Source organism: Halictus rubicundus, chromosome 2, assembly GCF_050948215.1.
Source record: "Halictus rubicundus isolate RS-2024b chromosome 2, iyHalRubi1_principal, whole genome shotgun sequence".
NCBI lineage: Eukaryota > Metazoa > Arthropoda > Insecta > Hymenoptera > Halictidae > Halictus > Halictus rubicundus.
In genome coordinates this window covers 24,921,581-24,944,786 of record NC_135150.1, presented here as the reverse complement: position 1 = coordinate 24,944,786, position 23,206 = coordinate 24,921,581, and the positions used below count along the sequence as shown (strand labels likewise).

Sequence of the window (23,206 nt, the reverse complement as noted above, 5' to 3'; positions counted from 1 at the left end):
TCGATAAATAGGTGGAATTCGGCAAATTCGTGAACAATTTGATTTTCTGTACCTCGACATAAATCCCACCCCACCCCCTCCCCAAAATAATTAGAAAACAGAATTTCCCGTCGAGGAACGGAGAACTGACGAGAGATCGAATTTCGCGAAGTCGAATTGTAAGAAGGACAGTTTTAATGAAACGGGAACTTCTAATTCGAGGATTTGCCAGATTAATTACTCTGTTATCCTCTTTTGTACCCCAGCAGAACTAGCGCCAGCCGATATGGGAGCCGTGGAGATTAATTTCGAACTCTGAATAAAACGACCCGTTGCAACGGCGCAGGGTCTCGAGGCGAGAGTAATTGCAACATGGTTTCGAGCAACCCGTTGCACCTAGACGAGGTGGAATGGCGAAATAATAGGACGACGTGTGTACGCCACTTTCCCCGTAACACTTATTACCTTTCTAACCGTCGAAATTAAACGTTTCGAGCCGCGGCGACCCGTTTTCAACCGGCGCGGCGTTTTCTTCGCTCCGATGGAAAAGCGGCCTGGTGTCGCGAATTAGCGTTCCACCATCTCTGAAAATTGGATAGAGATCCCACAATTTCCCATATCGGGCCGAAAGGCTCCGTGGAATCGGATGCTTGAGGTTTACCCTGATTAAGAATTACAGTCTAACTGGGAGAGAAACTTGAGCCTAATAAATGAAAGACGGAAGGTTCTAGTCGAGAACAGAAACATTTCAATTGAAAAGCCTTAATTAGCTGAGACTCAGCTCAACAGGAATTCCTTCATTGCAATTTTTTCAGATTTTCAAGACCTAGTGTAATTTTTTGGAAATACTAATAAAACTGTAAAATCAAAATTTATTCAACCGCTTGCAACACGAATTGAATAAAATTAGATGTGACCAGAAATAGCATGTATCATTTAATTTGTCAATCGTGTAGCTTAACGACGAATTCAATTGCCAAGGAGTGAATCATTTTGTTGCATTTCTTAGACCGTGAAATGTATTTTTAGATCTGGAAAAGTTATTCTGAATGTGTGTACCTACATTTAGGGTATTAGAGATCAATATCCTGTAAGCTAGGATACTTTATTGGATCATTCGGTGCAGAGACATTTACCGTAGGTGTAGAGTTGAGTCACATGTACAAAGTTGCAGCGTGTCGGACACGTGATAGATGCAAGGTTGCAGTTCTGCCGGACTAATCGACTACCTAAGTGATTCAACCAGAGTGATTACCGCATACATACGTTTTCAGCTATTAGCTCTCGGCTCATCGAACGCGCATTAGATGCTCGGGTCTGGGACCTGTCATCGCTTATAAAATTAAATGGCTGCCCTCGGTTCTTCGAGAGGTAAATGTCGCGCAGTAACCAACGAAACTCTTCGCAAATTGAAAACTACACCGTGAATGTCTATTTAAATTGTAAATCTGCATTTTTATATATTATTTTGCGACAATTGATAGGAATTTGTTTCGATAGGCTTCTCGTGCTCGGAATGGAATAGGAACATTATTAATCTTAGTTAATCCACCTGTTTTCTCGTTTCATAACACTGCACGTGCCGTAAATGCACACAGATCCGCAGTCTACCGTTAACGCGACAATACTGCATACATGCAACGCAAGCCTCTCCCGAAGAAAGCTTTTACTTTTAAAGAAGCTATTACGCCGAGTCGCACATAATGAATAATATTAGGTCATCCCGTGGCTTTTTCTCGACGGCAGTATTCAACGGAAAATACCACTTACATTCACTTTCAATCATCGACGGGTCATCGTTATTGGTCATCCTTCCTAATGATATACCCCCATCTTTCGATCAACTTCTCGGTTCCATATTCAATCTTTTAGTTTTTCGAATAAAAAATTGAAAAATCACCTTTCATCTCTTCCCAGAAACAGAAACCATCTCTAAACCCGACAACAAATTCCAATCATACCTCGTTACGGGTCAGTGTCAACTCCCACGCATTTTAAAAGCCTCCTATCTCCGCCCCCATGGAGAGGTGACCACCGCCAAGGGTGACCCGAATCCCATGACCAAACAAAAATCGAAGTGACCAATAATTCGGAGAAAGGTAGTCAGAGAGGCAAAAAGAGAGAGAGACAAAGAAAGAGAGAGAGAGAGAGAGAGCGAACCGAGTAAGACGAGAACCACGGCGGTTGCAACGTGACCGGCGGACCACGTGATCGAGTAGGCCAATTGGAAGGTACGCGGCAGTATGGTCACGTTGCACTCGGCGTGGCTCGGGTTCCCCCTTGCTCTTACTAGCTGCGCCTCTCCTCCCCTATAAGCTCGCTTTCATGTCGCTTGCTCGCATATGCGAGCAACCGTTCCTTCAGCGCACCGCGTTTTTGCGAATTCCGTTTGCTCGTGTCAAAATCATCCTGAAAACAGTCTAGCACCGTCTTGGACAGGTTCCGAGGACCCGAGTTTGAACAGTGATTGGACGGTCATTCGAAGTGCGACAAGTGGCGGCGGGTCGCGCGGGTACCCGAGACCATGGTACCTTGATCCATCAAGGTGTCATCGTTGTGAGTCAGCGGGTTGTCCAGGTGTACTCTGTTTTACCCTGTTTACCCTGTGTACCCGGTGTACCCGAGTGTCTTCCGTGACGTTGTGACACCTACGTACGTGGATGGTCCCGCGAACGAATGCGCTGCTGTTTCGTGACTCTGTGTGCGAGCACCTGCGCTTGCCTAATCACCGTGCCGCGAATGATTCCATGCGCGCGAGCGCGCCCGCGCTCGTTCCTGCGTGCGTGTTTGTGTGTGTTGCGCGCGACTATATACAGCACTGTGTGAGTGATTACTTTCGCGAGCCGCGATAAGCGACTGGCCGCTGCGTCGAAGAACACTGTGCAGATTACTGCAGATCGAGAATTGCATTCGCGCGTTGCATGGAATGCTCCGAACGTGAGTACCTATACCCGCGCGGGTAGCCTGGTACCCTGCTTGGTGGGTTGCCGGGGATTGGAGTGGCAGCTGCCCGTCCACGACCCGCCAATGACCCGCTTTTATAGCGCTGTGTAACTTTATATTTTAAGGTTGCATTGCAACAATATTTCTACCGTGGTTTTATGCAGAATCATAATATTTTATGCAGAGTTTTACCTTCTTATGCGGAATCATCCCCTCTTTCGATTGCACCCACCAGTTATGTATATTTATGAAATAATTCCCCAATGACCCGCCAATGACCCGCTTTTCCAGTGCTGTGCAACTTTATATTTTAAGGTTGTATTGCAACAATATTTCTACCCTGGTTTTATGCAGAATCATAATATTTTATGCAGAGTTTCACCTTCTTATGCGGAATCATCCCCTCTTTCGATTGCACTCAGCAGTTATGTATATTTATGAAATAATTCCCCAATGACCCGCCAATGACCCCCTTTTCTAGCGCTGTGCAACTTTATATTTTAAGGTTGTATTGCAACAATATTTCTACCATGGTTTTATGCAGAGTTTTACTTTTTTATGCGGAATCATCCCCTCTTTCGATTGCACTCAGCAGTTATGTATATTTATGAAATAATTCCCCAATGACCCGCCAATGACCCGCTTTTCTAGCGCTGTGCAACTTTATATTTTAAGGTTGTATTGCAACAATATTTCTACCCTGGTTTTCTGCAGAATTATAATATTTTATGCAGAGTTTCACCTTCTTATGCGGAATCATCCCCTCTTTCGATTGCACTCAGCAGTTATGTATATTTATGAAATAATTCCCCAATGACCCGCCAATGACCCGCTTTTCTAGCGCTGTGCAACTTCATATTTTAAGGTTGTATTGCAACAATATTTCTACCGTGGTTTTATGCAGAGTTTTACTTTTTTATGCGGAATCATCCCCTCTTTCGATTGCACCCACTCGTTATATATATTTATGAAATAAGTCCCCTTTGATTTAATTAAAAATTGTAACAGAAGCGTTTTAACACCGTTGGTAAAGATAGTGTTCCCCGGTTAAAATAATGGGGTTGAAATAGCCCACCCCTTGAATGGCTCACACAGCTCGAACTGACAGTGAGCCTTAGGACAAGGAGAACTGCAAACAAAGTTGGAAGTACGCCTTTGTAAACTTGGTACCCGAATTCAGGTACCTTCTAGTCACGTTCCAACAGTGTTAATCTTTGTTAAATTTGAATTTGACTTTGTTACAGTTTCATGAATGGGACTGTAGCGTGGTGTCTGGGACTAGTCATTCGATTTTCCGTGTCGTTGTTCGTCCTAGATGACCCTGACTGTTTGTAACCTCACGGCACAGCCAGAGGAATCGTAAAAATATATGCAATTTAGAGTAAATTAATAAAGTGTCTAGAGAATGTCACTAACACATTGAAGATTTGATTGGGGTAAATAGCTTGGTTTTTGGATAATGGGATCTGGGTCTTGCAATCCTTTAGCGCAACAATTGAATGACTAGCGACAATCGACTGATAAAAGCTAGCTGATCAATATTTCATGTAAAGAATCCTCTTTGTTCTTTTATGACCAAGAAATAAAACGTATACGATAAGGCTGCTGCCGCGATAAACGCTACGAAGTTCACAGTAACAATCACTATGAAGAGCAATGGCTCCTCGGACGCCGACTATAATTATCCTCATTTCATATTGACAAGAATTTATTTACATCTCTCGAAATTTTTACAACTAAAAGTGAGTATTTTACATTACTTTATAAAAATAAAAAGAATGTGTCTATTCAAGTTTTTAGCCATTTTTAAAATAATATATACCCAAAGAAATAAATTTGTTGAGTAATTCCACGTAGATGGATCTTCACAATCTCAATAACCGTAAATTAAAAATATTAGAACCCGTCATTTTGACGGGTCCCGTAAACCTAGTGTTAATAATGTGAAAAAATAAATAATTGTGAAGCCGGTCATTTGACCGCGGTCGTGGCACGGTTAGTGTTAATAATCGTAACCATTTTGTGGAGTAAATATTTATTCCAATCGATTGCAAAAATTGACAACCGCTGAAGTTATAGTTAACTACGGTTTCGATCGCCGAAGAATCCTCGGAATGCGACGGATCGACGTAATCGATCGAGACGCATTCCAGGCTCTGTTTTACCGACGGAGCGCGGCGATCGAGACTGGACACGGTGCGGTAATAGTTACGTCATATGATCTATCAGAAGAAAAGCGATTACGTCAGCGTGTCAGCGTGTCAAGTACGTCGTTGCTGTTCGTTTTTTGTGGCTGACACGTTAAGCGGTGTGCAATAAATCGCAATTCGGTGGCGTTCGGTACCATCGGACACCGGTGACCGACATGTTGATCGTGCGACCCAGCGCAGCCGATCGACGGTCCAAGAATCGCATGGCGTTGTGCCGGTAATATTTATCGATCATGGGATCTGCGGGAGTCGTCGATGCTATTGACACTGTCGATTTTTTTTTGCTTGTGACGTGCATCGCTACTCAATACAAAATTACATCTGTTCAGCTTCCAGGCAATCAAAAAAGAATACTTATCTCGAAAGAATCTAAATTTCAAAAATTCTAAACAATTCTAAATATATGTTCTCTGTCCCTTTGACCTTCTCCAAAAGAAAAAAGAACCTGAAACACGCTTAGTCTACGGATCTTTATGCATTTGTCACGAAATTGGATGTAATTAGAAACGGTAGAAGGATTAAAAGAATTCGCGAATACAGCAGCGATTAAAAATGTTTTTGAGAGGACTGTATATGAGTATTTTCTGTGGTAATAAGTGTACAGTCTTCAGTGTACAATAAAATTACAAAAGAGAGGAAGAGACTCCTGTCCCGTTCTGTTCCCGTGTCCTGCAATTGATATAGAATTATTATTTTGCATAAAGATGCGCAGCGTACTGATAATCATAATAGCTGTCCACCCCACTCCTATAACTTTAGACTCGACACACTGGAGTGGGGAGGACAGCTATTGCGTTTACGAGCGAATTTCAGGTGTTCTCAAAGGACACAGTATCAAAAGGAAATCATCGACACGGGTCCCTGGTGACCCAGCATCGACCATTCGTAGCTATGTATATACGTCGCTTAAAATGCGTTTCCAATTCGTGTCCACTATCGCGTAGGTCGCAATATCGATCCCGCGTCACATGTTTTCCTCTAGAATTTAGCCGAGCATTCGGTCGCCATTTTTCACGAGCTGCAACGAGTCTCGTCATTCGCTATTAGGAAAGCCTCGACGCATCATTGGCCAGACTCGAAAGAAGTAGACGGCGTAGAATAACGGTAGACTCAATGATTCATTTCTCGTCGGTCGCGATTCAGTTTGCATGACGCACATCCGCCTCGAGCTTGGTCTAAACGACGATCGTTACCGTTTCAGTTTATTAAAAATTTCTCTGCCTGTTCGACAAATTCTCTGTCGGACGAATTGCTTGTTAGCAAACGAACAGGTAGATCGTTCGACCAGAGATTAGATCTGAGGACAACAATTCCGTCATGTTTGGTTATGTGACCGACCTTCGACTGGTGCGTACCAAAAGAAAGATATCTGTTGCCGAGAGTCATCATGTAATTAGTTCTTTTTACCTATACCTATTTCACAGAATTCCATTGTGTCAAGTCAGAGTTTTGAAATTTTAGAAACCAGCAAACTTTTGAGATTTTAAAGACCATTAAACTTTGGAGACGTTTCCGTAATTTTCTTAATACCGATGAAAAACGAATAATTTTGTTGTTCAAAAGTGAAACCGTGTGCTGGGCATTGTTACTTTCCCAAATGAAAAGTAAATTTCATTTAACCGGGCACGTGATCTACTTCTAGAAGCGTATACTCTTAGAAGCATTTAGCTCGCGATTTATTACAAAGTGAACTTGTTAGATATTTGTTTTTCTCTTATTGCTGCTATGACAGATTCGTTTGAAACCATAGCAATTGGTACGAAAATTCAAACAGTCTTGTAGATGGCACGTGACGGGTTGAGGGTTAATATAATGTTTAGGTTATATTAAACGCTGAATGGTTTAGAGCAGGGATGTGCATTTTTATCGCAATTGAGACAAGACCGTCTCCTTCCAGTAAGCGCCATTACGGTGCGGCAACAAAGAGGTTGGTGGGAGAAGCAGGCGTTTGAGGGGCCCCTATCGCACCCATCACTGGTCTGGAGAGAGTCTAAAAATTGTTTATTATATGACTAAGTTTCTCGAATGGCAAAACATTGAGTACAGTAAAATAGTAATATTTAATAAATTGTGTTAGAAGTTTCCATCCTCAGTCTAACTCGATGTCCTGGTACATGGGATTATACTTTGTGCATAATCGTTGTGCATAAGCCTCTTCGCAAAAGGAGGAAAGAAAAGTGTCCCTCTCTCAGAGATACTGCTTTGTTTACACTCTCGAAACTGACGCGTGGCGTTGTTGTGTTTTCTTTGCCGGCAAGTTGGTAAATACAGTACATTTAAGATGAATCATGAATTATCACGTAGTTTTACGAAGCGAGTGTCAACTAATGCGAACTTACCTGGTCTCTGATCCGCGACAGTGCCGTCTTCACGTGTCCTTTTTCTGTTCATTTCCAGGGAGTTACAGTTAGTCCGTTCGTGTTATTCTGTAGACTGTAGATAATTAGAAACTTGACCAGCGAACGATCGACCAGCGGTCGTCGCGAATTATCTTCGAGGCGTGGGTCCGTCAAGTGTGCATACTAGGTTAAGTAAACAACCGGCGAGATCCGAGCGACGTAAAATTCGAAACCCGCGTTCCGAGAAATAGGAGAGCTCCTATCGATTATCGATGATTATCGATAACGTTCAACTTATTTGCAATATCCATTATTTATGGATAACACTTTTGTGAAACTCTTTGGGTCTCTTTTGTGACCCATTAGCCACACTCGAGGGCTAGTACTAAATACATAAGTGGGATGTCACGTGGGAGACAATTGAAAATACGTGACTCAAAATTTGTTTATTAACGTCCATTAACTAGTGTCTCTACTTTTTTCATCGCTACGTAATTCTATCCTGATTATGTCGATGAACAACTGAATAATAATATTTTAATTCTGCTTTTACGCTAAAGAAATATTATCGCTAATCTATCGATATTGTTGATCGTCTTGTCGATAAGTGACGTTAATAAAGTATCGAGAATTTATCGATAAGCACACTCCCCGCGCCGGAACACATGTTGACAGTAAACAAAGTTGAAGAAGAATGTTGAGAGCCGCACCGGCAACTGGGAAGCGCGCGATTTGAAATTGGCGCGAAATTCGAATCGTCGTCCGTATCGCGCTCGAACGGAACGATTGAACGATTTCGAATCGATTCGAACGCGCGCGATCGACTTCGGAACGACCGAATCGTTGGCCTCGATTTCTCTCGAAACGACGACATTATAATTATACATATAATTATATAACACGCGGCTATATTCAGGCAGTATAGGGGGTGAACGGTATATAGTTACGCGAATCGACCTGGAATTAATCTGTAGCTAACGAAGTTGGACGGAAATAAAAAAACGTACCCGGAACCGTATTGTTTGCTTTCCGTGCTGCAGACGACGCGTTCTATTTCCCGGCGTTTCGCGGTTATTCCTGGACCCGTGAACAGCAGGGACCGAAAAACGTTCCCTCGTGAAAATCAGTGGTATTTACGGTTAATGAACTCCTGGTTGGGTCTGCGGTGACCCGTAGTATCAGAATCGTCGTCTAACGACCCAATTTTTAGCGATTAATTTAAAGTAGTCGATTCACTAGACAAAATAGGAGGACTATTTGAAAAGAGTCACTTAAAAAAAAACGTTCAAAATTTTTTAAAACATCAGCCGGGTCTACATTGACCCACAGTATTAAAATCATCCTTTAACGACTCCATTTCTAGTGGTTAACTTAATTTCTAATTCATTAATCGAAATAGAGAGACTATTTAGGGAGAAGTATATTAGAAAATATGTTTATAACATTGAAAAATCAAGGTGTAATTGGTCTTAAGTATCGTCCGCCACTCGAGGGTTAATATTGGCGCTATAGCGTCGTATTATTTCTTTTTGAAGATTAATCTTTTCAATTTTTATCTGTTGTTTTACAGCCACGAATATGGTCGGTGTAGAGAGGGATTGCTTTGCACAGAGAAATTTTTGAGAAATGGAACACCCAAGCAGAAATGAACCGTTTAGGTGAGCGCAGTAGGATGGCCGCTACATAGTCAGACGTCGAATCACGGGAGACCGGGTCACGCGCAGTAGAATCGACAGCGGCGGGTCAGACAGCGGGTACAGTAGAATACCCGACAACGGGTCAGCCTTCGAGGCGCGATAAGCGTTGTCTTATCTTTATCGAATGACCTTCATGATATAGGTCATTGCTCTCGAAACGCCCTATCAGTGTGTAAACAAAACAACATATCATTCCATTAAAAAAAAATTTATTTTTGCATCTCCTCTATGCTCCCACCAATTAAAAGAATTAGTAACACCAAATTGTAGGCCCGTCGAAACCAAGCAACTTTCCTGTTGTTAATTGTTTCCTATCGTCAACTGCAAGCGAGATATTCAGGTGACCCGATTTCAATGTTCCACGCTGTATGCATGTCCGAAATTATAGCGTTTATTTACCGAAGAACGTGATTTTTCTCTTGATTGTTTCATAATCTAACGATCGAATGAAATACTCTTTTATTCGATCTGTATCTTATTTCATTTTCGGAAGGAATTTTCAATTGATTTCTAATGACTCTATAATACGTAATGTTATAAATGTTTGAAACAAAAACGTCGTTGTAGCAAACTGTAATTACCGTAGAAAATTCTCAGAATCTAATTTAGAGTATTTCTTGCGGCCAGATTAGAATAAAAAATGTTCTTCCAATGATTAACACTAGAACTACCGAGCAATAAATGCGACTGACGTATATTGCTTTGTGACAGTGACAAGACTGTGCCCATTCAGACTGCATACAACTTTTATGGTAATATGCGCTTCAATGAAGAGGTTCATTAAAAAATTTTTACAATTTCAGTAACTGTAAAAGAAAAAATTAGGAACCAGTCATTTTGACTGGTCCGGTAGTTCTAGTGTTAAATTCGGTCGACCTATAAATCGTTTTAACCTCGCACAAAGTAAAGTCGTTTCGTGCACATTCTTTCGAAAATAAAAGCAACAGATTAGTCGAAGCAGCTCGAATTATCATTTCAAACGCGTCCAAGTTCGAGCTTCAAACAAAGCCGGCTCGTTGTCCTCGCAGGATTCGTCCCGATCGATATCGCGAGATTCTTTCTTTGTCAAGGGACAGCTCGGAGGATTCGAAAGATAAAGGACAATCTTGCAAATTGAATTGGTGTCGCTCGGGCGAGCTACACCACAGATTTGTAGAATTTCTATGCGGATTCTCTCTGGGGCTGCAGAGCGGTGTAGATTCTCGACGATCCTCTTTCGCGCATCGATCTCTTCTTTCCAGTCAATTCTCGGGTTTCGCCGACCGAGTTTCGCGCTCTCGAACCATCGATCGATATCCTGTTCGAAGCAATGATACTCGATTTTTGAGTGTTCCTACAGAAAGACGAAACCCGCTCCGTTTAACTCCACTGATCTCTTGACAACAATTTTACGCGTTGCGCCTGCCCGAAGTAGGATCTCCAACCAACGGAATTCGCTAATTGAGAATCCGCTTGTAATTACATTGAACTGTTAAAAAAAGCAAGACAGATCAATTCTGTACACTGTGCATAGAAAACAACGACTCGACTGTGTGTCGAGTTGGACGACTAAAGAGTTTGCTCTAAGGCCTGGGCTAGATCTGGGTTACTCTGTGCAATTAATTTTGTAATTCACTCAGAGTGAATCGTCCTAAAGAGTTAACTCTCAGGTAAAATATTGTCAAATAAAGCTTTTAATCATAGAAATCAGGATGAAATGCGTCAGGGGAAAATGTGCTGGAAGACAAAGACGACAAGTTGTATTTGCAGTTCTTTCAATCGTACATCCAGTAGGTTATAGTAGATTAATAATTTTACCGAGTAAAATATATGGTGGTGGATTAATGTGAAGCCGTCACTTAGCCTAGCAATGCCATAGTAATGTCACGAGGGGTTTGACAAAAAAGGGGTACGCTGTACTCTCAGATGTACCCTCGGGTGTACCAAACAACATGGACGAAACGATCCTCATGATCGCTTCACCACCAGTGGATCCTCGCGAGACATACTCATCTTTCTCTTTTCCATAAACAGCGAACAGATTCAATCGACGGAACAGTGAGATCGATCGAGCCCGGTGGCGACCTTGATGACCTAAAAACCGACCGCTCTCGGCAGAATCGATTCGCGGAGGATGACGGTGCACGGAGGCTGAGGGTGCTGTTTCGTCCAAGGTCGCGAAGAGAGCATATTCCTCGCATCAGATCACCTCTCCCTTGAGAGACAGAGAGAGAGAGAGAGAGAGAGAGAGAGACAGTCCCAGAAAAACAGTTCTAGGTCCCAGAGAACTGTCCAAGAGAAAACAGAGAACTCGTGCTTCGAAAAGAACTGTACGCAAAGATGAAGAGGATGCGTTCGTCGTACTGACGGGTGCGATCTTTGCGAAAGAAGCAAGAGGATTAGGGGCGATCGACAAGCTTGGAAGACGGTTCCGGGGCTGCAAGGAAGAGGCAAGGTGACGGAAACAAGGGTGGCGGAAGGGGAGGAGGAGGAGGACGAGGAGAAGGAGGGGAAGATGACGGGCAGCCGGAGCAGGGAAATAAATCCGGACGTGGGGATCCAGGGACAGAAGCACACGGTCCACTGGTTCCGCAGGGGTCTTAGGCTGCACGACAACCCCTCGCTGAGAGAGGGTCTAGCAGGAGCGGCCACCTTCCGGTGCGTCTTCGTCTTGGACCCCTGGTTCGCCGGAAGCACCAACGTCGGCATCAATAAGTGGAGGTGAGTCCTACCCTCTCGGTTCGCCGATAAATCCAGGTCCTTTTCATGTTGCTGACTTACTCGGAGACGTGTTTGTAGTTCTTGATCCTTGGAGAGTAATCAACAATGGCGCAGGAGTCGTTAAGGCTCATATGGTGTGGCCATTTGGGACATTGGAGCTATTAAAGTAACTTCCATTTTTAAAATCGATTCACTTGTAGGACGTCTTTATAGATGTCTTCATAGATGTCTTTATAGACCTTCTCAGACTCTGTGAGTTTTAAGTCTCAAGCTAGTATTGTAACTTCTCTGCCCCTGTGCATTGGCAATCGCTTGCTAGACCACTGTTCTACTGCAAGGAGGGTTGCGTGCTATCTGGATTGCGCTCCCTAATGTAGGCAACATCGCTACTTCGGCTCACTGATGCAGTCTATGGCAGGGGCAGTAGCTGTCTCATAGACTTTTAGCTTTAATAAAGACAACAATCTCCAAGCAGCTAGAGGCCTGAATACAAATTTCATTTGTTTGTACTCCAGCACAAAAATCATAGAAATTTACTACTGGAGGGTTAAAGGAGTTAATGTTGAAGGTTTCAAAGAGGATAAATGTTGAAGAGTTGATGTTAAAGGGTTAAAGGAGAGTTAAGACCCATATGGTGTGGTCATTTGAGACATTGGAACTATTAGGTTCGAAAGTAACTTCCATTTTCAAAATCGATTCACTTGTAGGACGTCTTTATAGATGTCTTCATCGACGTCTTTATAGACCTTCTCAGACTCTGTGAGTTTTGAGTCTCAAGCTAGTATTGTAACTTCTCTGCCCCTGTACATTGGCAATCACTTGCTAGACCACTGCTCTACTACAAGGAGGGTTGCGTGCTATCTGGATTGCGCTCCCTAATGTAGGCAACATCGCTACTTCGGCTCACTGATGCAGTCTATGGCAGGGGCAGTAGCTGTCTCATAGACTTATAGCTTTAATATTAATATTAAGACAACAATCTCCAAGCAGTTAGAGGCCTGAATACAAATTTAATTTGTTTGCACTCCGGCACAAAAATCATAGAAATTTACTACTGGAGGGTTAAAGGAGTTAATGTTGAAGGTTTCAAAGAGGATAAATGTTGAAGAGTTGATGTTAAAGGGTTAAAGGAGAGTTAAGACCCATATGGTGTGGTCATTTGAGACATTGGAACTATTAGGTTCGAAAGTAACTTCCATTTTCAAAATCGATTCACTTGTAGGACGTCTTTATAGATGTCTTCATCGACGTCTTTATAGACCTTCTCAGACTCTGTGAGTTTTGAGTCTCAAGCTAGTATTGTAACTTCTCTGCCCCTGTGCATTGGCAATCACTTGCTAGACCACTGTTCTACTGCAAGGAGGGTTGCGTGCTATCTGGATTGCGCTCCCTAATGTAGGCAACATCGCTACTTCGGCTCACTGATGCAGTCTATGGCAGGGGCAGTAGCTGTCTCATAGACTTTTAGCTTTAATAAAGACAACAATCTCCAAGCAGCTAGAGGCCTGAATACAAATTTAATTTGTTTGCACTCCGGCACAAAAATCATAGAAATTTACTACTGGAGGGTTAAAGGAGTTAATGTTGAAGGTTTCAAAGAGGATAAATGTTGAAGAGTTGATGTTAAAGGGTTAAAGGAGAGTTAAGACCCATATGGTGTGGTCATTTGAGACATTGGAACTATTAGGTTCGAAAGTAACTTCCATTTTCAAAATCGATTCACTTGTAGGACGTCTTTATAGATGTCTTCATAGATGTCTTTATAGACCTTCTCAGACTCTGTGAGTTTTAAGTCTCAAGCTAGTATTGTAACTTCTCTGCCCCTGTGCATTGGCAATCGCTTGCTAGACCACTGTTCTACTGCAAGGAGGGTTGCGTGCTATCTGGATTGCGCTCCCTAATGTAGGCAACATCGCTACTTCGGCTCACTGATGCAGTCTATGGCAGGGGCAGTAGCTGTCTCATAGACTTTTAGCTTTAATAAAGACAACAATCTCCAAGCAGCTAGAGGCCTGAATACAAATTTCATTTGTTTGTACTCCAGCACAAAAATCATAGAAATTTACTACTGGAGGGTTAAAGGAGTTAATGTTGAAGGTTTCAAAGAGGATAAATGTTGAAGAGTTGATGTTAAAGGGTTAAAGGAGAGTTAAGACCCATATGGTGTGGTCATTTGAGACATTGGAACTATTAGGTTCGAAAGTAACTTCCATTTTCAAAATCGATTCACTTGTAGGACGTCTTTATAGATGTCTTCATCGACGTCTTTATAGACCTTCTCAGACTCTGTGAGTTTTGAGTCTCAAGCTAGTATTGTAACTTCTCTGCCCCTGTACATTGGCAATCACTTGCTAGACCACTGCTCTACTACAAGGAGGGTTGCGTGCTATCTGGATTGCGCTCCCTAATGTAGGCAACATCGCTACTTCGGCTCACTGATGCAGTCTATGGCAGGGGCAGTAGCTGTCTCATAGACTTATAGCTTTAATATTAATATTAAGACAACAATCTCCAAGCAGTTAGAGGCCTGAATACAAATTTAATTTGTTTGCACTCCGGCACAAAAATCATAGAAATTTACTACTGGAGGGTTAAAGGAGTTAATGTTGAAGGTTTCAAAGAGGATAAATGTTGAAGAGTTGATGTTAAAGGGTTAAAGGAGAGTTAAGACCCATATGGTGTGGTCATTTGAGACATTGGAACTATTAGGTTCGAAAGTAACTTCCATTTTCAAAATCGATTCACTTGTAGGACGTCTTTATAGATGTCTTCATCGACGTCTTTATAGACCTTCTCAGACTCTGTGAGTTTTGAGTCTCAAGCTAGTATTGTAACTTCTCTGCCCCTGTGCATTGGCAATCACTTGCTAGACCACTGTTCTACTGCAAGGAGGGTTGCGTGCTATCTGGATTGCGCTCCCTAATGTAGGCAACATCGCTACTTCGGCTCACTGATGCAGTCTATGGCAGGGGCAGTAGCTGTCTCATAGACTTTTAGCTTTAATAAAGACAACAATCTCCAAGCAGCTAGAGGCCTGAATACAAATTTAATTTGTTTGCACTCCGGCACAAAAATCATAGAAATTTACTACTGGAGGGTTAAAGGAGTTAATGTTGAAGGTTTCAAAGAGGATAAATGTTGAAGAGTTGATGTTAAAGGGTTAAAGGAGAGTTAAGACCCATATGGTGTGGTCATTTGAGACATTGGAACTATTAGGTTCGAAAGTAACTTCCATTTTCAAAATCGATTCACTTGTAGGACGTCTTTATAGATGTCTTCATCGACGTCTTTATAGACCTTCTCAGACTCTGTGAGTTTTGAGTCTCAAGCTAGTATTGTAACTTCTCTGCCCCTGTGCATTGGCAATCACTTGCTAGACCACTGTTCTACTGCAAGGAGGGTTGCGTGCTATCTGGATTGCGCTCCCTAATGTAGGCAACATCGCTACTTCGGCTCACTGATGCAGTCTATGGCAGGGGCAGTAGCTGTCTCATAGACTTTTAGCTTTAATAAAGACAACAATCTCCAAGCAGCTAGAGGCCTGAATACAAATTTCATTTGTTTGTACTCCAGCACAAAAATCATAGAAATTTACTATTGGAGGGTTAAAGGAGTAAATGTTGAAGGTTTCAAAGAGGATAAATGTTGAAGAGTCGATGTTAAATGGTTAAAAGGGAGTTAAGACTTATGTGGTGTGGTGATTTGAGACATTGGAGCTATTAGGTCCAAAAGTAACTTCCATTTTCAAAATCCATTCACTTGTAGGACGTCTTTATAAATGTCTTCATAGATGTCTTCATCGACGTCTTTATAGACCTTGGTTGTATGACTTCGCTCAGTATTTAGAACAGCCTCGTTGCTTTTTTCGTCTTCTTTTTCACTTAGAGGCGTTAAGAGTCCTCAGACTCTATGAGTTTTAAGCCTCATGCTAGTATTGTAACTTCTCTGCCCCTGTGCATTGGCAATCACTTGCTGGACCATTGCTCTACTGCAAGGAGGGTTGCGTGCTATCTGGACTGCGCTCCCTAATGTAGGCAACATCGCTACTTCGGCTCACTGATGCAGTCTATGGCAGGGGCAGTAGCCGTCTCATAGACTTTTAGCTTTAATAAGGACAACAATCTCCAAGTAGCTAGAGGCCTGAATGCAAATTTCATTTGATTGCACTCCGGCACAAAAATCATAGACTACTGGAGGGTTAAAGGAGTTAATGTTCAAAGTTTCAAAGTGGATAAATGTTGAAGAGTCGTTGCTAAAGGATTAAAAGGGAGTTAATACTGAAATGTCAATGTTGAAGGGTTAATATTGAAGAATGAAAAAGCTTGAAAGAACTAACAAAAATTCTTATTCCTGTGCACGACAGGTTCCTTCTGCAGTGCCTGGAGGACCTCGACTGTTCCCTGAGGAAACTAAACTCGAGACTCTTCGTGATACGAGGCCAGCCTGCAGACGCCCTGCCGAAACTGTTCAAGGAGTGGGGCACAACGAACCTAACGTTCGAAGAGGACCCCGAACCATTTGGTCGCGTCCGGGACCATAATATCTCGGCGCTGTGCAACGAATTGGGCATCTCAGTGGTCCAAAGGGTCTCCCACACCCTTTACAAGTTGGACGAGTGAGTGTACATTTTTTTCTCCGAGTTTGTCAATCGTCGTATCGTAGCAACAGCAGCTGCTTCACCCGATTCCCGTTTCAGGATCATCGAGAAGAACGGGGGCAAGCCGCCGTTGACGTATCATCAATTTCAAAATGTCGTGGCCAGCATGGACCCGCCGGAACCACCGGTGCAGACCGTCACTTCTGTCTGTGTCGGATCGGCCTACACGCCATTGAAGGAGGACCACGACGATCATTATGGCGTGCCGACCCTCGAGGAGCTTGGTAAATCTTTGTAGACCATTCTCTGGCACGAAGCTCTCCATACCTCTTCAGGATTTTGTTCTTTAACCGCGTTAAAAATATCGAACAGCAGCTCGCCCTCAATGGTTTATATTCGCATTACGCTGCACATTCACAGTACACTGTATATACATGCGGAACATATTGATTAATTTATTATGCTGATCACGTGGGTGTTCGGAATGTTGAACTTACTCTGTCAATTACGCTGTCCAACTAGTTTTAACTTTCCAAAACCAGTACACAATTGATTAAAGAATGTTAAAAAATATTAGAGATGCCTCTTTCTCGTTAAGCATTATTTAATCATGCTTAAATGGCTATAATGTTACAAAAAAATATACCGTTGTGTTTGTAAGAGTCTGTAGAATGATTCTACGTAAGAATCATGTCTGAGGATTGTATAGTTAAGGCAGAAAAAATTGGAGAAGCCGAAAATTTCGAGGTTTCGAGGCTGAGTCTTCGGAGGGTGAAAGGGAATTTTTCGAATTGTTGTCAGGGTTCGACACGGAAGGGCTTCGACCACCTGTCTGGGTAGGTGGCGAGAGCGAAGCTTTGGCAAGACTCGGCCGACACCTTGAAAGGAAGGCGTGGGTGGCTAGTTTCGGCAGACCGAAGATGACACCGCAATCGTTGCTGCCCAGTCAGACAGGACTCTCGCCCTATTTAAGATTCGGCTGCCTGAGCACCAGGCTCTTTTACTACCAGCTCACCGATCTCTATAAGAAGGTATATTGTGTTTGCGAACCGGGGATGTTCTACTTTTGTGATCTTCTTAAGGATTTGGGGCTTTCCCGTTGCACAGATGATCAGCTAACCCTCCGCCGGGCGGATTTCAAAGGCTTCCTTTAATTTCTGAGCTTCTACCATGCAGCTGCGGTTTTCGGCAACTTGTCCACCAGCTTTAATAAGGCAATTGACACAGCTGAAAGTAGCAACTTCGAGAATATGACTAGAAAACTGATCTTTCTACTGGTTGTCCTAGATATTTGAAGATCGTTCGATAATACCGTTTCATGTACCGAAGTGGCATTTGATTTTTCGGATGGCGAATTTTTCTGACACTCAATTTTTCTTGAACGGATTTTTTAAGGTTTTTCTTCTGGAGATCTTGTACTTTGTAATTGATCGATCGGCTACTAATTTTTAATTATTCGTTAGAAACTGAGTTGTATATAAATTCCAATTTTTTACTAGCCAGTTTCAATTATTTGTTCATGTCAGGTTATCTGTTTATCTTAGGTTCACTAAGAGGATCAATGATGATTTAACAAAGGCACAGTGGCCGATCAAATTATTTGATGCGATGAATAATGTTGTCTACCGTGCTGTTAAATGTACATTTGCAATTTTCAATACTCCGCACTAAAATAGTTCAATCTCGGAACACAGAAATCACGAGATTTTTATTTAGACAAAACTCTGCATCTCCCATTGCAGATTAAGAAAGCCGTGCCACCATTGTCCCTGCACGGACAACTACTGTGGCGCGAATTCTTTTACTGCGCGGCTACGAAGAACCCTAACTTCGATCGCATGCAAGGGAACCCGATTTGCGTGCAGATTCCATGGGACAAGAACGTCGAGGCGCTGGCGAAATGGGCGAACGTGAGTGAATCGAATGGATTTCAAAAATCCTCCGTGTTACAGCCCAATAGGGAACGGTTGAATTCAATGCTGACTGGTGTCCTCTTTTTCTGGACAGGGTCAAACGGGATTTCCGTGGATCGACGCGATCATGACGCAGCTTAGGGAAGAGGGCTGGATCCATCACCTGGCTAGACATGCTGTGGCCTGCTTCCTCACCAGAGGCGACCTTTGGATCTCCTGGGAAGAAGGAATGAAGGTAAAATGTCGCCTCGCGCTGGCATTTCGACGGTGACCGAGATCGACTGCGTTTCGATTCGTTGTTCACGCTACCTTCTATTTATGCGACTCTGTCGCCACATGCGTTCCATTAAAATCGCAAGCTCAAGCTTTAGAAACAATTTGACAAATCGACTGACTTCACCATTTACAAAGCAGAGAAAATTAATGAGATACACATTTGTTTTTCGGGACTCTTTGTCATTCAATTTATTTGAAATGAGAACAGTCGCAAATACCACTGCTATACTACAAGTATAAGGTAATAGGAATGGGGTAGACAGCCATCACTTCAGGTACAGTGGTTTCTCTATATATGTCGCCAAGCTCTGGATCGTAAACGTCGCGGAATTATCCCCTCTACCAGGGGCCAGTAAGCTTGAGAGACCTCGGACGCCGAGGAGTGTAAACATAACAGAGCTATGTCTCCTCGACGATGACAAGACCCGTGTTGTTGACATATATCGAGAATTCACTGTACCTACTTTCGACAAATAGACTGTAACCGATACCGTTCCTCAAGGTGTTCGACGAGCTGCTGCTGGACGCTGACTGGTCCGTCAACGCTGGCATGTGGATGTGGCTGTCATGCAGCTCGTTCTTCCAGCAGTTCTTTCATTGCTATTGTCCGGTGAGGTTCGGCAGAAAAGCCGATCCCAATGGGGATTACATCAGGTAACAGAAATCCGTCCGAGCTCCAGCATTTTCAACCCCGGGTTGTTTTTCATCCAATTAGGGGTTGTATTCGATTGGCGGCAGGTTTTAGGGGGTTTTAATGATGAAAATTCGACTTTGATGCTAGGCGCTATCTGCCAGTGTTGAAGAATGTTCCTACGAGATACATCCACGAACCTTGGAACGCTCCGCTGAGCGTGCAACGAACTGCAAAGTGCATCATCGGCCAGGACTACTCGCTGCCGATGGTCAATCATAGCAAGAGCTCTAGGATCAACATCGAGAGGATGAAGCAGGTTTACCAGCAGCTGAACAAGTATCGCGGCAACGGTATGTCGACCACGGTGGTGGTAGCGATAGTGGTTGAGTGGTGGTTAAGTTTGCATGCGATACAGGACTCGAGACAGTATGAGAAGCGTTCATGGCGGCCATCGTTCGCGTTCGAAGCTGAACATAGTCTCGAATACTTTTACGTTCTCTAAAGACATTAATCTTGTTTCAATTTGCTTGAAGTCTGATGTCAATTAGGAAACAGATCGCGTTCATTTTACCCTTAATTACCTTGTGGAATGGATCTAATTTGGTTTTCTCCTGGACCAGAATTTTTTAATTTTGTTCTAGCCTCATAGATTTTTCGTTTGGATAAATAGTATCATTAAAATTTCGTAGACAGTCAATTTAGTTGTATTCCTTCTCTGCGCTTGGAGCTATCGGAAGAATTGTTACACTTATTATTTGTGAATTTTATGCATTTATAACAAAAAACGAGTAGGTCTACGAAATGAACGGTGGTCGCTAAAAAATGGTAGACGCATGACCTAAGGGTGAACTGTAGCTTCGTTTTATCGTTGCAGGAGCGTCCCTTAAAGGAGAAACCGTCGGTGAGTAACCATTTACCCCTGAAATTTCCAATCTCGCCGCAGTAATGTAACAGGTGTTTTTGCTCTTGACAAGGGTTGCTGAACGCGTTGCCGCCCTCGTCGGTGAAGGACAGCGAAGAAGAGTCGAAGAAGCAGCCCTCACCGTCTCCGGAAAGTCAACCGAGCATGGAACCACTCGGTAAAGCTTCGCAGCAACAGCAACAACAACAACAGCAGCAACAACGCTCGCTGCAATAGCGACCAATGCGTCGAAACACCGGCGAAACGCTGTCGACAAGATTATGCGACGGTTTCCAGTTTCCCTTTTATTTATAAGGAAGTATTTATTAACGTTTACCGGCGCGAAGCCGTAGCGAGCCCTTAAGGGGGGCAGCTCGCGTAACGCGTTGAATTGCAATTTTCTCTCTCTCTCTCTTTTTTAATGCACCGTGCTTTTCGTTCGGCTGAAGAGAAATTCAATTTTTTTTTTTCGAACGGTTACGCGAGCTGTCCCACCCCTCAACTCACCCTCGTCCGCTTCGTTATTCATTCGAATCACCTCGGTCGTGACTTCTTTGATACTTATCAACGGGATCGACCTGTTGACCTGTTAAACGGACGACTTTTGCCTCGGCGCTCGTGCAGGCGCAATTAACCCTGCAGCTCGAGCCTTGCACTCGAAGTCATGTCGAGAAAAGAGGAACACGCACACCAGCACAGAATTTTCTTATCCTTTCCCAAACGCGGAGTCGTTTCTGAACTGTTCGAAGGATCATTTGTATTTTGTTTGACTTTCCAAGGTTGCTCGAAGGACGTCAATATTTAACCTGATTTTCACTCTCTTCTAACTCAAAATTAACAACTTGAAGATACAGGCCACTACTTGCAGGAGACATTAACGACCTTCAGCTGACCTCGAAAATAACAACAACCCCAAGGTTGAACAAGAACCCCAAAGTTCTAAACTCGCCTTTAAAACAGATACAAAATTCCCAAATCGAAAAACACGGTACCGATAAGAAGAGACGTCGAAGACCTTCAAATAACCTTGGAAACAAGATCAAAGGAAAGAATATGGTTTACACAGTTTGTATGCTTTTAGAATCACAGTATCCCAAGCTTCCAATCCAAAATGCGAAAAATTCAAGAAGCATTCAAGTCCCCCACTTCTTAGTTCTCTACACTCTCAAGCTCGACTAAAAATCAGGTTCCACAAGATTGACATAATCGACGAGTTGACTCGTCAGCGTCCGGTTAACAGGTGTCAGGATCTCGAAATGTCCCGCTCGGTTTGCTCGCAGACATATTTCCCAGAAATCATTTCCGAGCAGGAGAGTACCGTCGTAATTGGACGACTGGTAAATGCGATGATCGCGCGATTAGGGGTGTCGGACACCCCCGGCACGGCCAAGAATCGCGTCGTCTATTTTCGGATGGCATCTCGCGGCGATGACGCGCGCGATCTATATTCTTATCGCTGTACATAAAAACGCGTGCGTCACGAATAAATTTTTCATGCAAACCTGTCTGACGATTTATTTATTCGTAATGGACGTACCGCGGCGGCCGGATTCTTCCCCCCTTATTCTTCCGGGGCCGACGGGGCTATATTTACCTGGACAGGATACATTATTTACCTACCTCCGACAAAGGAAAGGGGATCCTCGACGACTCTCGAACCTCGTAGGCCTCGATCAATTGCCCCCGTGCTTCCGTCAATCGAATTCCCCTTTCGTCTTCTCGTTAGCATGGCATAGAGCAGTCTTCAAACTCTGCACCGCGAAACTCCGGGCCTCCCCCGCAGTCATAGTCAAAATTAATACCTAATTTTACGTTGGTGCAACGTTTTATCCTCATTTTGGACCCTCGAGATTGATCTGATATTATTAAGGTATTATTAACCCTTTGCACTCGAAGCTATTTTAACTACAAAACGAAACATTTCTTCCCACCTAGAATATTACAATTTACTCATATAATACTAAAGTGTTTAGTGATTTATTAAAGCAAACAAATTTAATAATGTAAAAAATATTTTGAATAACGATACAGCAATTTTTAGTTGCACCTTACAGTCGCCATTCGAGTGCTAAAGGGTAAGGCTTATTTCTTTCGGAGAGACTTAGAATTTTGAAATCGGAGCCCAAGTAAACATTTTTAGATGCATTTTGAAATCATGTATTTTGATTATTATTGATACAATTTTGAAATCAAATATTTTCAAAAATATTTTTGTACGCTTCTCGGTTCAAAATTTTTCTTTATCAACAAGATCAAAAATGTCTACTTTTTTTCTGTTGGCATAGAATTTTGAGGGAAAATGTGTTCAGAAACATTTTTAGATGCTTCTTGAAATCAAATATTTTGATTATTACTGATGAAATTTTGAAATCAAATATTTTCATTATTACTGATGAAATTTTGAAATCAAATATTTTCATTATTACTGATGAAATTTTGAAATCAAATATTTTCATTATTACTGATGAAATTTTGAAGTCAAATATTTTCAAAAATATTTTTATATGCGTCTCGGTTCAAAATTTTGTTTTATCAAAAAGATCAAAAATGTCTACTTTTTTTCTGTAGGCACAGAATTTTTAAGGCAAATGTGTTCAGAAACATTTTTAGATGCTTCTTGAAATCAAATATTTTGATTATTACTGATACAATTTTGAAATAAAATATTTTCAAAAATATTTTTGTACGCTTCTTAGTTCAAAGTTTTTCTTTATCAACAAGATCAAAAATGTCTACTTTTTTCTGTTGGCATAGCATTTTGAAGCCGAATGTGTTCAGAAACATTTTTAGATGGTTAAAATCTTTTTTCCAGAACTTGTCCAAATGCTTCTAGTAACTCTGCAAGCAATTTTAGTAAATTTTGAACATAATTCAAAAGGGTTCAAAATTGAGACAGATTGACAACCTTGTGCTCATAATAATGCACCCCACAATTAGAGAAGAGTTGCTGGCTGGGAACATTTCGGGCAGGTAAATCGAATGTTTAATTACTGTACGAAAGGTAAGTTAACACTGGA

The 23,206-nt window shown here is 42.4% G+C and overlaps 1 protein-coding gene across 5 annotated transcripts; it reads left to right on the top strand.

Moving 5' to 3' along the window:
• Positions 1–2,263: 2,263 nt before the first annotated feature.
• Positions 2,264–21,692, top strand: Phr6-4 ((6-4)-photolyase). Of its 5 annotated transcripts, none has more exons than XM_076806128.1 (11): positions 2,264–2,916; positions 11,182–11,868; positions 16,232–16,483; positions 16,565–16,749; positions 17,267–17,496; positions 18,208–18,375; positions 18,473–18,613; positions 19,157–19,308; positions 19,436–19,638; positions 20,163–20,189; positions 20,263–21,692. In XM_076806128.1, exons 2-11 carry the CDS (start codon positions 11,663–11,665, stop codon positions 20,424–20,426), a joined length of 1,728 nt encoding a protein of 575 aa, XP_076662243.1. In that variant the 5' UTR covers positions 2,264–2,916; positions 11,182–11,662; the 3' UTR covers positions 20,427–21,692. The 5 variants fall into 5 exon arrangements, with proteins under 5 accessions (XP_076662243.1, XP_076662240.1, XP_076662244.1 ...); XM_076806125.1 differs by lacking the exon at positions 2,264–2,916 and adding an exon at positions 2,927–3,047; XM_076806129.1 differs by lacking the exon at positions 2,264–2,916 and adding an exon at positions 3,580–3,597.
• Positions 21,693–23,206: the final 1,514 nt, after the last annotated feature.